We start from the raw sequence: 15,993 nt of genomic DNA, 5'->3' as shown, positions 1-15,993 counted from the left end.
AACAATTAAAAAAATGATAAACTGGAATTCATCAAAATATAAAACTGCTGAAAAGGTAAGTGACAGACTGGGAGAAAATACTTACGAAACACATATTTGATAAAGTACTTGCATGTAGAATATACAAAGAACTCTTACAACCCAATAACTCAATTTTTAAAAATTAGCAAAGTCTGAACAAGCTACCAAAGAAAAGACGTGGGTGGAAACTAATACATGAAAAGATACTCAACATATAAGTTATTATGTAAACTAAAACCGCAATGAGATATCACTCCATACAGACCTACTAGAGTACTAACATTAAAAAACAAACAGACATACAACAGAAAGTGCTGGTGAGGATGAAGAGCCCCTAGAACTCTCATATATCACAAGTAGGTAAAAAACGGTATACTCACTTCAGAAAAAAATCTGGCCATTTTTTATAAAGATATCATAAAGTTTTACATTTCTATACAACCATCAACCTATTCCAAGGTATTTACACAAAAGAAATGGAACATGTGCCCACATATAGATGTGCACGTGAATGTTCATAGCAGCACTGTTGATAATAGCCAGACTGGAGACACCCAAAGGTCTCCCCACTGATAAATGGATGAATAAACAAATAGTGATACATCCACAGAATGGATACTACTCTATAATAAAACGGAACAAACTACTAACACACACTATGAGTTTCAAAAGCATTATACTAAATGAAAGGAGCCTGGGACAAGATGCTACATTCTGGGGGCACCTGGGTGGCTCAGTCGTTAAGCGTCTGCCTTCGGCTCAGGGCATGATCCTGGCGTTCTGGGATCGAGTCCCACATCAGGCTCCTCCGCTGGGAGCCTGCTTCTCCCTCTCCCACCCCCCCCCGCTTGTGTTCCCTCTCTCGCTGGCTGTCTCTCTGTCAAATAAATAAATAAAATCTTTAAAAAAAAAAAAAAAGCTACATTCTGTATAATTTCATTTAAAGGACATTCTGGAAAAGGCAAGACTACACAGGAGAAGATCAGATCAGTGGTTGTCGAGGTTTGGGATGTGGGGAGAGAGAACTGACTGCAAAAGTGCTCAAGAGAATGTTTAACAGCGACAGAACTGTTCTATATCTTGATTGTGGTAGTTGTACTACCACACATGTTAAAGTTATCACACTATGTATTTAGAAAGGGTAAAGTTTACTGAATATAAGTCATACCTCCATAAGCCTGACTTAAACTGGCTGGCTTTCCACTGGTAGCGAAAACTCTTCACTGTCTTTCCAACATATCTCCCATTCCTCAGTTCACATACCCTAATACATTAGCTAAATGGAATAACTCATCTTTGTTATTATTAACAACAGCAAAAGCATTAGCAGTCAACATTTACTGGAAACTTGCTATAGTCAGACATATGACGCAAGAAAAGCAGTCCACATAAATAGTATCTCGTTAATCCTCACTACAACCTTATAAGGCTCTATTATTCTCCCCATTGAAAGAAAGAAACTGAGGCTTAAGAAGATTAATTTGCCCAAGGTGCTTCAATGGCTAATCTGGGACAATCATGAACTTAGGTCTACCTGACTCCAAAACCCTGACACTAATCTTCCTCCTTTATGATTCCTTCCTACGTGTTGTTACCTCAAAGCATCTCTTCACCTCAACTTCATTTGCCCTAACCATGCCTATCTTTAAAAGCAAAACTTACATGCATGCCTCATCCATAAAATTTTCCAGCCTTCCCTCCTCAGCTGGTAACAGGCTCTTCCAAAGCATTAAAATTAGCTCTAACAGCATGAAATTGATTCCTTACTTATGGTTCTTTACATACTCTACCTTCTGTTGTAATTATCGATATACTTTTCTTATTAGATATTTTACTATTTGAGAGACAACAGTGAAGACGTATCTCAGTTACCTAACACAATTTAACTTCCTGAATGAATGAATGAATGAATGATGGCTGGGGCATTAGCCAATAGCATAATTAGATGTTAATGTTTCATTCTATCCAAGCAATGGTACTATTACTTATTAGCTTTTTAGAATCAGCCTATATTACTGTGTTATCCTTCTTTCTCCAAATTAAATTTTCAGATAAAAAAATAAAAAGCTAAAATTAAGGGGTTAACCCAAATCAAACACTGTCTGCTATCTTGGGATGAATAAAAACAGAGCTAAACTCCTGGGCAACCCATGAAAGCAACTAGGGCAGGGAGTGGCAAACAGAGACTTAACAGGGAGAATGTAATAGGTCAAGGTAACAGAAATCCTCACTAGGGGTATAGTAGTGAAAATACTAAGTTGCAAAAGACTAGGCACATTCTTGACATTAAAAATAACTGGGAGGAGGAGATTTAAAGTTTATAAAAAACTTAAGACACACAATAACTAAATGCAGTGCAGTACATAAACCACGTAGAAACCTTTGTTCAAACAGGTTATTGAAAAAAGACATTTTGGGACGATTGATAAATTTTAAATGGGAATAAATATTAGATGATATTAAGGAATTGTTAGGGGTGATATGGTAGCATGAATATATAAGAAAGTTATCAGTTTTTAGAAATATATAACTGAATTATTCAGGGGTGAAATATCATAATGCCTCACATTTATTATAAAATATTTTATGGGGCAACAGGGTGGCTCAGTAGGTTAGGCATCCAACTCTTGATTTGGGCTCAGGTCATGATCTTGGGGTTGTGAGATCAAGCCCTGCATCCAGCTCCATGCACAGTGGGGAGTCTGCTTTAGATTCTCTCCCTCTGCCGCTCCTCCTGCCCTGCCCTTCTCTCTCTCAATAAATCTTTTAAAAAAATAAGTATTTTAGCAAAAAAAGCAAAATGTGACTTCCAAATATAGGTGATAAATATATGGAAAACTCATTAAATAATTCTTTTTCTTTACCAAAAAAATAAAATAAAATAGTCACAGGAAAAACTCTAACCACAGTCCCAATTCTTGGTAAAAACAAACAAAACAAAACAAAAAACAACAATAAATCAGGGATTTAAGAGTACTGGCACTTTTTTGGTTTTGCTTCATTATATTCCACAGCTTATTACTAGTTCCACTATTTAACATTTACCTTATGCTACACTGTTAGGTGTTTACAGCCCTCTGCCTTGTTAGATGGTAAGATTTTCTTAAAAAATTAATTTTCTCCAAGTTTTTATTTAAATTCCACTAGTTAACACATGGTGTAATATTAGTTTTAGGTGTGCTCATCACAGCAAGCGCCCTCCACTCCTTAAATACCCATCACCCACGTAACACATCCCCTGCCCACCTTCCTTCCTGTAATAGATGGTAAACTTCTTTAGAGTAGTCACAGTACATTATTTATTAAATTTTGGTAGACAGAAGAATGCCACGTAACAAAAAGGAAAACTGATGAAACAGTACTGCTTTTAAATTTAGTTTGTACTTGGCAACCATAAAGAAAATAGAGAATTCCTAAACAATCATTTTCTCCATATGAAACTAGAAACTAATTTAACAGGTACAGAATACAGGTATGTCTGCACATAACTGTAAATTCCTTAAGCTTCTTAAAAGCATAAAATATCTATGTTATCATCAACTACACCTGACATTCTCAGTGTGGTCTGGGGACACCTGGGAGTCAGAGACTATTTGTGGGAATCTGTGAAGTAAAAACCATTTTCATAATAATACTAAACTGCTACTAATTTTTTCACTCTCATTCTCTCATGTTTGAAGAGTGGGGATTTTTAGATGACTTGCAACAATGGCATTGTTCTGACGGCCAATGGAATGTGTGTTTGTGTATTCTTGTGTTTTAAATTTTTCTTAGTTATAATTTCTAATATGGTACTCACTGACAGGTACAATTTGCATAAATAAAATTGTTTGGGGTCTGCGATTATTTTTAAGAGCATAAAGAGGTCCTGTGACCAAAACATCTGAGAACTATTAAACAAATGCAATCTTATTTTCCAAGGACTCTTTCCTCACTGTCATCTTCAAAGATACAAACACACATCTATGTGAATGGGCACTGTTTTACCTTGCCCTTTTATGATTTTCATGTGCCTGCTACTCCTGCCATCTCAGAAGCCTGAAGAATACAAGTGGCAGAAAAGCATACCAAAGTGCCTTGGTTTGATGGTCACCCTAAATATACTCTCAGGCATGTACATATAAACTAAATAAACCTTCAAAATTCCAAGTTATGAAATTTCTGCTTTCTCCCTAAGACAGGTGTTGAACTTAGAGAATGAAGAGAGTAAGGAACAAGGCAAAAGTGACTAGGCTTGTTAAGTGACATTTTTCTGAAGCTACCCTCCAGTATAATAGAGAATCAATTCACTGGAAACCACTGCTTCTTTTAATGACCGATTTGGAATGGAAAGCAAACAAGAAAGAGATACTGAAATCTATGAGGGAAATAATAGAGCACCTCAGACTCTGCCGTTTCAGTCTGGAAAATAAAGAACATACCTTACCACAAATAATTTTTTTCTCTATTTTGATCTTTGTTCTCTCAATTCTGTCTCTGGAGGACTTTCAGACTAAAACCCAGTTTGAAGAAGGCACATACTTATACATGTCAGTGTAGCTAATATAAAATTACTTCTCCATAGGGTTTCTACCATTCTTAAAATAATTTCCCTCTGACCCCTTCCAGTCCCTGAGGATATGATTATCCATTATTTGGGCAATCTGAACATTTTATTGAGTTTTTCTAAACCCTGAAGAATTTGACTGGTTAGATAACTGTGAAAAGACACAATGCCTTTAAATAATGCCTAATAATTTCCATAAATCATTACCTTAGATAACAGCTTGTCAAATAAGCTATCCATTATCGCTACAAGCTTGGCTGATATTTCAGCAATGTGGTCATGGTAGTCCTGTAATGAGAAAGAACATTATATTTTAGAGTCCCTGGGACACATCTAAAAAAATACTTAACAATTATGAAACTTCAGTAGAGAATAAAAGGAAAAGTACCTTAGTGATATGATCAAAATGCCTAAGCATGCTATATTGCTTAGGCTGCAGTCGAGCTTCAAAATGAGCCCTGATCACAGGAATGTAGTGCACAATTAACTGCAAACAACGTGAAGAAAGAGCTGAAGATCCAGGTAGTGAATATATCGGGGAGAAACAAAAAATGGTATTAGTTGAGTTTAATTAAATATCAGATTAAATAAAAAATGTCAGTTTCATACAGTTCATTTCATCAAAGAAGAACACACTGGCAGAAAGCAACATTATTTCACTTCATTTAAGAAAATAATTTGGGGAGCTCCTGGGTGGCTCAGTCAGTTGGGCCTCTGACACCTGCTTTTGGCTCAGGTCATGATCTCATGGTCGTGGTCGAGGCCCACATTGGGCTCTGCACTCAATGCGGAGTCTGCTTCAGATTCTTTCTCTCTCCCTCTCTGCCCCTTCCCGCTCTCTCTCTCTCAAATAAAAATCTTTAAAAAAAAAATGATTTGGTACTGAATAATGTAGTAAACATGCTGCTTTTCCCAATGAACTCAAGTTGTTAGTATTACTGACATGAGGAAGCTAATGGGACAACGGATTCTCTTCTGACATTCAGATACCTTTCACCTCACAGCACCTCATACGTATTACATCTTAACATTTTCTATAGTGGTGCAACTTCCAAATAACTTGTAATTGTTAGAGTGGAACTTCTTCATAACATTTCCCCAGAAGTTAATTTTTCAGTTATGGTAATACATAGAAGAGTAAAGCAGCATTTGCTACTTTTAGAGCCTTTAATTAGAGTCATAAAAACATCAGGTATAATAAAAACACAACAAGTATGGCGACCTCACAGTAAAATCTCAGCATGTGAATTAAAAGCAAGAATCCATACCCAAATTTTTCGTAGTTATTGTTTTTAGTCCAACAACTTGCAGTGCACCAGCTCCAAGAACTAACTGGCAACTTCTTGAATTGAAGTACTAACAAAGGAAGGAAAAAAAAAGTCCGACAATTTATTAAAAATTATTCTATATATGCTGGCAATGTGTCTACAGTTCTAAAAATACATTCCTCTTTCCTCTCATTCAAGGACCAAATGAATTTTCTAGTAGGAACAATTAGGATCTATTTATGTAATGACAAAAAAAAGGGGAGGGATGATAATATTTATTGTCTGGTAGGAAAAAAGTGAAATTCCAAAAAACAATTGTTCATAAATTAATCTTTAATCTGCATTCATAAAACTAGTTCAGCTTCACTGAAACTAACAATACACTGTATCTTAACTACACTTCAGTTAAAAAAAACTAGTTCAGTTTCAGTCATTCTTACTGGAGGGTCCTATTTTCAAAAGGCTAACAAAATCTTTCTGGACTAAAATATGATAACTCAATTTGGGGGCAGAATTAACTGATTAGACATTTGGAAAAAAGCCTTTTCTTTATGCTAGCAGTTAAAAATATCTGTTAAAATGAAATGGCTGAATAAGATTATCACCACATTTTCATTTTACATCAATGGAATGATTTAAGAAAAATCTCTAACCTTAGTGAGATGAATTTTGTAAAGTTCAGTGAATTCCTTCCATGCACATTTGAAACCAGTCCAGGTTTTTTGACCTAAGTGGCCTCAGTCATGTTCAGCACCTAACGAACAAATCATCTCCTGTCTCCAATGTCATTAACAACTCTATGGGTATAATGAGGAATCACTAAAAGTGAGAAGGAAGCAGGCGGCCTTCTTCCAGTAACATGTTGTGATTCAACCACAATCAAATGTCACAAAATTAATGTCTTAAAGATAACTTAACCTTGAAACGTCTTAGTTTGAAGATTAGTCATACCCTAATGAAATACTTCTTTCAACTATTTTTCCATCACAGAGTGAAATCATACACACCTTCAATAAATCTGACAGACGAGTAAGCATGTCAGTAGTAACAGATGGGATATTGTCCACACACTGGCAATATTCAAGGATAATTCTTATCAACAACAATACAGTTCTGTAAGAAAAGAAAGATGACCCAACAGGAAGTCAAAACAAGAAAGTTAAAATGATTCAACACATAAAAATCAATACTAATCTTGGTTACTGTGAAATTATGTGTTTTACCTATAAATGCAGCAGAGTAGGGACTTAAGGTGAGGCAAGACAGAGTCCTCGGATGCAGAATGAAGGAGGCACCTATTTTCAGGGTCCTGCAACTGTAGGGTCAGCACTTTGATGGCATGAGAATGAGTACTTCCTTAAGTTTTATGCTCTGGCACATCAGTCTCTGTGTGGCATTCCTATTAAGTAAGTCTCTTCAATAAGGCAGGTATCCTGGGGTGTGGAACCTCCTTAGGATTCTCTCTCCCTCTCCTTCTGCCACCCCCTCCCCAAATTATATAAGGCAGGTACCCCATTCCTTGGCCAATTCAAAAACACTGACAAAAAACCTACCCAGTGTTTCTGATTATACAGTAGGTACTCAATCTGTTGAATTAATGATGGGAACCTAATCTTGATTTTCTTAGTGAGATGAAAGAGAAACTGTGACTTCAAAGAACAATGGTATCTCCTAATAAGTTTATTGGTATGTCACAAAAGGTTCTCCTGAGATGAGAAAGTTACCAGCTCATTAGCTGAACATGTCATAAATTAAAAAGAAACACCACTGGGAGGTTAAATAAGATTGAGATTAAGGTAAATAGAGCCATTCATTATAGGACATCCAAGTTCAATGAGATGCTCAGAAATGAGCGATTCATGTAGAATAATGTTTTATAAAAGTCTGAAGGATATCAGGAAGTAATGATTCAAGAAAGTTAAGTATCTAGCCCTTATATCAGCTTAATTGTCAGACCGTGTATTACTCTCCATGCATACTTCTAGTGTCTGCTTTACTTGGTAAGGGTCACTGCTTATCTTTTGTAATCTTCTCTCAGAAGATAAAATATTCTCCTCTTAGCCAGGGAGTTAAATTTTTTGGGAGTGGTCTTTTTGCCTGAAGAGCCAGAAAGCCAGATAGCGGGAGAGTGACTAATGCCATCAAGCAAGAACAACAAGATAAAGGGTAGTTAAGAAAAGAAATCATAATTATTCATAAGATTTAAAATTGTTACTCTAAAATCTCCAATTCACATCAAGGGGGAACTAGAAGACCTATGTTTTAAATAACTGACTCAACTAATAAAGAAAAATGTGTCACTCACCCAACGACAGCATACTGTTGTCCCTCGACAATGAGAACTTCAGCTGGTTTCCTTTCTTCTGTAGCTAGAGAGTAAACCAAATAACCAAGAGAGACATAGGAACAAGATGAAACAAATTACTAGAGAAAAAATTTAAACTAGGAAAAAACTGAAGATTTTAGGGCCCAACTTAGGGCCTGGTAGGACCTGAAACTATCTTCTTCCTGAAAACAAATATCTACTTCTTGGGAAGCAATTTGGCACAGAATAAAGTATACGGGGCTTGGAATCAGAGAAATTTGGATTTGAGTTCCAGTACTGACAATTACTGGATACATGACCTCATGTCAATTAGTTAACTTCTTTTAGTCTCAACATCTGTATCCATTAAACATGGATTATAGTATCTATCACCTCAGTGTTGTTGTTAACGACAGAGATCGTAACTACAAACTGCCTATCCTAGGTCTGGCACATGGTGGGGGATCAGTAAGTAGTAAAGGAAAAAAATATTAGTTTGGAAAGGCAGAACTAGAATTTCAACTGGTTGTCGTTATAATTCTTAGAATACAAACTAATACCTATATCCAATGAGATTATATATTTTATATTTATACGTAATAGATACATATACTTTTTAAAGATTTTATTTACTTTTTTTAACAGAGAGAGACTGAGCAAGCAGGCAGAGTGGCAGGCAGAGGAAGAGGGAGAAGCAGGCTCCCTGCTCAGTGGGAGCCTGAGGCGGGGAACTGAACTGAAGGCAGATGCTTACCCGACTGAGCCACCCAGGTGCCCCATATGTAATATATTTTTAACTTTTAAGATTTTAATCCAGAAATTATTTTATTTTCAGCATGTGGTATTTATCATTATAAAACAAAATTCAGCATGTTGAAGTAAAAAGAACAGTAGACTGGATCACTGTCCTTGAATCAGCCAATCAATTAGATTATCATGGGCAAGTCACCATGCTTCCCTAAGCTTCAAGTCCCTTTGACTTGACATTAAATATCTACTTCCTCATTTCTATCAAGGAAAGAAATTCAGTGTGATACAATTTCTAAACACAACTCATTCTGTATGTCAGATTAAATTTTTGAGGACAGGGATTGTGTCTTATTCAATTCTCCACATCGCAGAGAGAATCGGCAGAGCATAGTAGTGTAGAGAAAGGGTCCTAAAGTCAGTATGCCTGAATTTTCAGGAACCCACTGTTACCACTTCCTAGCTCTGTAACCTTAGGCAAATTGCCTAATCTCTTTGTGTCTCAGTTTCCATATTTGTTAAATGGGAATACTAACAGTATCTAGGTTCATGGACCTATAAATGGGATAACAATGTAAAGTGCTTAGAACAAACTGTCCATAATCAAGTAAGCATTCAATTAATATTAACTGCTATCCATTGACCTTCATTTTCCCCATGCCTAGCCTAGCAGCTAGTAACTCATTAATGGCTGGTGGATGAATGACTAATAACCGAGGATCCTTAACTTGGTAAGAACTAGTAAAATGTTAATGGACTTCTAATAACATGTACTTTGTTCTGGCTCAGAGGGGGAAAAAGAAAAAAAAAAAGACTGGGACAGAAGTAGGGTGTCAGAAGAAACCTCTGATTGTCAGTATCCTCCAAAGAGAAAGTGAAAATACATAGTTCACTTTGCAAAAAAAACAAAAAACAAAAAAACCCACAGTTAATTCACTCTATATTTATCATTTTAATTCAAAAATTGTTATGTTTGCATGACAGTGGATTGTAAGACTTTGAGCTGTTCAGAAACAGAAAACATGTCATAGCATCTAGCACAGCATCTCACAAAGAAGTCATCAAATACAGCCTGAAAGAGTAAATAAAAAATAAATCTTATAATTTTAAACTTGGGATTTAAAAATAATCAGTTTTATTTTTCTTTCAATCTTTGCTACTTGAATACTTTTGCTTTTCTAAGATCATATAATCAATTGAAAGATTGTGACCACCACCCAACACTGTCACCTAAAAAATGGTCACAAGGCAACAGAAATCTACTTAATTCATTCAATTCTTCTCTCTGCCCTATATGAATTACTCTATTTTACACCTGTCCTTAACCCATTCTCTCTCGTCCCCGTGTTAGAAGAGATAGCCTTTCACCTCAACTCTGGACTTAACTTCAGCGGCCCTGCCTCACAATCAGTCCATGTCACTCCTCTCTTTAATCTTCCTCCTCTTTCTGCTAAACATAAAAACATAATTCAGCTTCTCCTACCTTAAAACTCTTCTCTCAATTCCTTGAGTGGATTAAAGTAATAATCTAATTATTCTCTTAGGTCTCTAGTACTACTTCATCACTCACTCTACCTTCACAACCAAACTTGTCAAAAAAGGAGGCTACATTTGTTTACCAGTCCTCATCTTTCAAGTTACTTAGTACTGAACTACGACATGACTGTCACTACTGAATTACTAAAATTGCAAATGATCTCCTACATGTCAAATTAGTGGTCACTATTTGTACTTTACTCGGTCTTTCTCTTGTGTTCAGTTGCATTTTGTGTAAATGTGAAATACACAATTTAAAACTATTTCTAAAAATATTTCCATATAAAATATTAAACTTTAATTAAATGCATAAAATTTGAAAATGCATTTGCCTCCTCCATTAAAAATATTTGATGATTGGGGAGCCTGGCTGACTCAATCAGTAGAGCATGCAACTACTGATCTCAGGGTCATGAGTTCAAGCGCCATGTTGGGCATGGAGTCTACTTAAAACTTTCAAAAAATTATTTGACAATTTTATAATTTCAAGTCCAGTATTAAGGATAAGTCATACATAAATTTACATTATTATCACATGACAGCTCCAATTTACCAGGCATACAAAAGTATCTTCCAGCCTTTGCATTTCTTTCATATGAAACCCAAGACATATTTGATACCAGTAACAATTCTCTTCTTGAAACTAATTTTTTTACTTCTATGTTCTTCTGGATGTCCTCCACCTCTCTGGCCCTTCCTTTTGAGTCTCCTTTAGTTTTCGTTTTCCAGAGTTCTTTACATTTTGGTTTCCTCTATCGTATCACTACTGCATTACTTGTGATTGCTAATCCACATTTTTTTTTCATTAGACTCAGCCCTTTTAAAGGAGTATTATAACTTATCTCTGTCTCAATATCTGACACATAGAAGCTTACTAGTGCTCAACAAATGAATACATGTCTTTAAACAACATGGTACAGTGAACAAAGCCATGAAATTATACAAAGCCGGTTTCAAATTTCAGCTCATCATTTGTACAAAATTCCTTATTACCTGGAAGCCTCATGCCTCCTGTTAAACAAGGTTAACAACAGCATCTTCATCATAAATTGTTGTGCAGATAAACTGGAATAATGCATGTAAAGCACCTGGCCCAGGGTGTGGCATATGGTTAACATCCAATAAATATCTGGTATTATTATCACACATTACCACAGATAACTTTTCCAGTCAACTACTTACTAACAAAGCTGGCATTATTACTTCTAGGCTTTTCAAGAGGCACTGTCACTTAAAGAAATGTTAAGCATTCCTATAAGAGGAATAAACAGTATAAAATCAGAAGAAAGTATGTGAAAGAATACACATACCCCCCGACTTTTTTTCAGGTAAAGCAATCTTTCCATCTGATATAGAATCAACAAGATCCTGAAATTCTGCAGGAACATCAGCTTGCTTCCAGCGCTCATTGTCTAAGAGGAGGCTATTCAAAGGGGGTGAAACAAAAGGAAGATAAACTTTAACACCATTTCAACACCATCTCCTTTGGTTTAAAAGAAAAAGAACAGCTGAGTACTCGACTTTTCTTGCCATATCTTTTAGTAATAATAGACACTACATGTATCTTAGTTAAATTCAAGTAGAGCTCATGTAATAGGAGGCACTGACTTTTTACGCAGTAATGGCCACTAGCTGTTGTTAGTACTAAGATTTTTAAAATAAACATACACCTTAACAAATTGAAATCCTTCATAATTTCATAATCATTCAGTATGAATACTTTCAGAAAATATTTTTCTTTTTATATTTCTTAGGCTAACCAAGAAGAGTAGTGAAACATAACCTCACGTTGAGTGGGAAAGGAAAAGTCAATTTACTGAGGATCTTTCTGATAAGTACTTTAATGAAAATAAACATTCTAATTCCACTTTGAAAAGCCAAGAAATGAATTTTAATTCCACAGTCTGCCTTTAATGAAAAAGAAAAAAGTTTTTCAGGGGTTTTGGTAAGCTAATCAATTAAATATAATCATGTTTTGTAAAGAAAAGGGAAAAAAACTGAAGAACAGAATGAACATGGTAATGATACCTGAGCTTAGTTTTTCTCTCTTCATGAAACCTGTTTACAAATTTATTAGCTTGGCTCTGAAGTGCTCCAAGTAATGACATACTTTTTCTTCCACAGATCTGTTCAGTATCTAAAATGAAGGTTTCCATTAATCTAGAAAGTGTTATGAATTCCGTGGAATTTAGCTTCTCAAGAAAACCATCCTAAATTTTAAAGATAACACAAAAATCATGACAGAGATTTAGGTAGAACAATACAAATAATCTATAGAACCAACCTAGTTTAACATGTTAATTATTTTAATAATATATATTAATTCATAAATATTACCTTAAAATCATTTTTAATGAGTTTCTCAATAATTCAGTCCCAGAAATTGAGCATAAAAAGCTTAAAATGTCTAAATTTTACACTGACCCCTTCATAATACAGTAGCTCAAATAAATTCAGATCATACTATAAAATTTTCACAATATTGGATTTCAATGATTTTTATTAGTATGGTGGCTGGTTATACACACATATATGTATATATACATATATAAAATAGCACATTAACTTCAAATTAATTACTAAGGCATTAAATCTCAAAATTATTCTTTTAGTCTTTTTTTAAGAATAATAAATTTTCCTATTTCTTTTATTTGGATTATTTTACATTTAAACATCTTCCTAATAGGCCACATCAGTACCATTAACCTTATTATTAAAAATATAATACGCATTATGGGGAACATAGAGACATAAGCAGGAATATGGTTCTAGCTCTTCAAAATAATTATACTATATATAAAATATCTAAAGCTTTATCAAACAACTAACCTTTGCTCTTGACATGAGAAATTTGACAGCTCGATCATGGCATATATCTGAGGCACTATACAATAACTCCTGGATGTTATTTGCCAGTTTTTCTAGCTCTAAATCAGTTAATTTCATGTCTTCATTGACCCTGAAAATGATAAAAAGAGATTAAGTCAGGGAAAATTGTGAGTATATTGTCCCTGACAGGTAGCATACCAATAAAAAACAAAAAGCTGTAAAATTCACATCTGATGAAAAATTCTGTGATGTATCACTTTTGTGTGCGTGGTGAAGCATCACTTAAATAAGCTCAGATAATACAAATATTTTACCCTAATCTTACATAAAAAAGAATTTTCTCCCTCTGCTATAGTATTTTCTATAGTTGTTTCAGACTCTGATTGAAAATTCTGCAATAACTACAGAAAAAAAAAAATTCCAGTTAGGTACAATGTGCTAGCTGTGGCACATTGTGCACGGGTGCCTAGGATGACACACTGGAAGGAAGAAGGGATGTTATTTCATGACAAATAGGCACTCTTTTTTTAACTTAGAATTACGAATGATAGTTAATGTTCAGTCCAACTAAGGTGAAGTTCTAAGCTCAACATTAACTTAGAATTATGAATGATAGTTAATGTTCAGTTCAACTGAACTAATATTTCCTAAGCATTTATTGTGTTTAAGTGCTAGGTACTGGAGGGGACACAATAGATTGCTGTCCTCAAGGAACAGTTCTGTGGGAGCTGGTATCAAAATAGTATTGGACTCTTTATATAGAAGTGAATGTAAGTTCAGAAAGATAATCATATGGAAAAACAAAAAACAGACACATACTACTATACACAAAAATCAATTCCAAATGGCTTGTAGATCTAAATGTGATGAGAGCAGCAACAAAGCTTCTAGGAGACAACATAAGAGAATATCATCAAGGCCTTAGGGCAGAGAAAGATTTCTTAAACAGGACAAAGAAAAAAAAAAAGCACAAACCATAAAGGAAAAGAATGAATCATAGGATTATATTAAAATTAGGAACTTTTGTTCATCAAAGACCAAAATAAGAGTAGGAGAAGATACCTATAATCTGGACAACCAACAACAGGCTTGTGTTGAGACTACATAAAGAACCCCCATAAATTAATAAGAAATAAAATACAAACCAACAGAGAAGTGGGCAAAGAACTTGAATAGGCTCTTCACAGAAGAGGATAACCAAACAGCCAATGAATATATGAAAAGTGATCTCTTACCAATCATCAGGGAAATAAAAATTAAAACTTATATACCTGCAACATACCCACCAGAATGGCTAACATGTAAAAGGTTGACAATACCAAGACTGAATGAAGATATGGAATGACAGGAACTTTCACAGTGCTGATGGGATTGTAAATGAGTACAACTCCTTCGGGAAATTGTGATTGGCTAAGTTGACCATTCACATACCTTATTCATTCTTAGGTATATATTTAACAGAAATGCTTATAACCTGTGCACCAAAGACACTTAGAAGAATGTTCACAATAATCAAAATGGAAATAACCCAAATTTAATTTACAGTAGAATACATTGTGGTATAGTCAGAAAGTGAAATATTTTGTACACAAATAAAAATAAACTATTGCTATATGCAACAACTTAGAAGAATATCACAAACATAATAATACTGAGTGAAACAAACATGATTCCACTTATGGTTTCATTTAAATAAAGTTTAAAAACAAGAAAAACCAACTGTTTTCATGGTTTCTTTTGGAAAAGAGTGAAAACATAGTCACAAGAGTGGCCTCTACAGAGCTGGTAATGTTCTATTTCTTAATTTGGATGATGATTAAGCCAGCGTATTCACTTTGTAGTAACTCAGGTGAACACGTACAACTGATGTATTGACCTCTATGTGTATTATACTCCAATTACAAAGTTAAAACAAAAATGTAAGGAGGGTACCAGCTCTTTGTCCTCTCCGTTCTGCTGCTAAGGATGCAGATTTGATGATAAAAGCTGAAGCAGCCTCTTTAGACAGAGATGGAAGCTACAAAATGAGGACAACAGAGCTGCCTTCTTCGTTGTGGACCCCCTACCTCTGAACTGTTACGTGAGAGAAACAAAATTCTATACTGTTTAAGCTATAGAAGTTTTTACACCTTTTGTGATAGTTTTAGACTGCACCTTAACCAGTAAGTGTGAAATCTTAGCCTGAACAGAGAAAAAATATTTGTATTAATATGTAGTTCAGGGTTTTCTTTTTGGTGGGGACAGGAGGTATTATAGCTGACTTTATGCTATAACTGCAACCTATATAAGCTCCTGGGACATAAGCTGACTTCTAAAAAATGAAAAAAAGTACACACTGAATTCATACTCTTAACAATAACTAAATCCAAACTATGTTCTTGGATCAGAAAGACTTCATTGGCTTTGTTTTGTTTTGTTCTATACTAGAGATTTTTGGGACAACTGGTGAACTCTGAATGGGATCTACAGATTAGAGTAATAATGTATCAATGTTTTCTTTTCTTTCTTTTTCTTTTTAGATTTTATTTATTTATTTGAGAGAGAGAGAGAGAGCACAAGCAGTTGGGAAGGGCAGAGGGAGAAGCTGACTCCCCACTGAGCAGGATGGTGGATGTGGGGCTCCATCCCAGGACCCCTGGGATCATGACCTGAGCCAAAGGCAGATGCTTAACTGAATGAGCCACCCAGGCACCCCGTATCCATGTTTTCTTGATTCTAATCAGTATACTGTACTTATTTAA

General features: G+C 35.0%; 1 protein-coding gene across 7 annotated transcripts in view; it reads right to left on the bottom strand.

Moving 5' to 3' along the window:
• VPS54 (VPS54 subunit of GARP complex) overlaps positions 1-15,993 on the bottom strand; it is a 136,079-nt gene that overhangs the window by 63,917 nt on the left and 56,169 nt on the right. For 6 of the 7 annotated variants that reach the window (XR_005832955.1, XM_040623418.1, XM_040623419.1 and 3 more), the window contains exons 13-20: positions 13,253-13,382; positions 12,452-12,633; positions 11,734-11,846; positions 8,141-8,204; positions 6,843-6,948; positions 5,836-5,923; positions 4,956-5,077; positions 4,775-4,855 (exon numbers count right to left, since the gene is read on the bottom strand). Coding sequence is in view for 5 of the 7 variants with exons in the window: in XM_040623418.1 (XP_040479352.1) it covers positions 4,775-4,855; positions 4,956-5,077; positions 5,836-5,923; positions 6,843-6,948; positions 8,141-8,204; positions 11,734-11,846; positions 12,452-12,633; positions 13,253-13,382 (886 nt within the window). In the remaining 2 variants the exon portion in view is untranslated. Of the gene's footprint in view, positions 1-4,774; positions 4,856-4,955; positions 5,078-5,835; positions 5,924-6,488; positions 6,590-6,842; positions 6,949-8,140; positions 8,205-11,733; positions 11,847-12,451; positions 12,634-13,252; positions 13,383-15,993 lie in introns of those variants that run through there. The other variant, XR_005832957.1, reaches the window with a different exon arrangement.

Source organism: Ursus maritimus, unplaced genomic scaffold (assembly GCF_017311325.1).
Source record: "Ursus maritimus isolate PB19 unplaced genomic scaffold, ASM1731132v1 scaffold_6, whole genome shotgun sequence".
Taxonomy (NCBI): domain Eukaryota; kingdom Metazoa; phylum Chordata; class Mammalia; order Carnivora; family Ursidae; genus Ursus; species Ursus maritimus.
The sequence above is the reverse complement of the archived record's forward strand: the minus strand, read 5'-3'. Positions and strand labels throughout refer to the sequence as shown.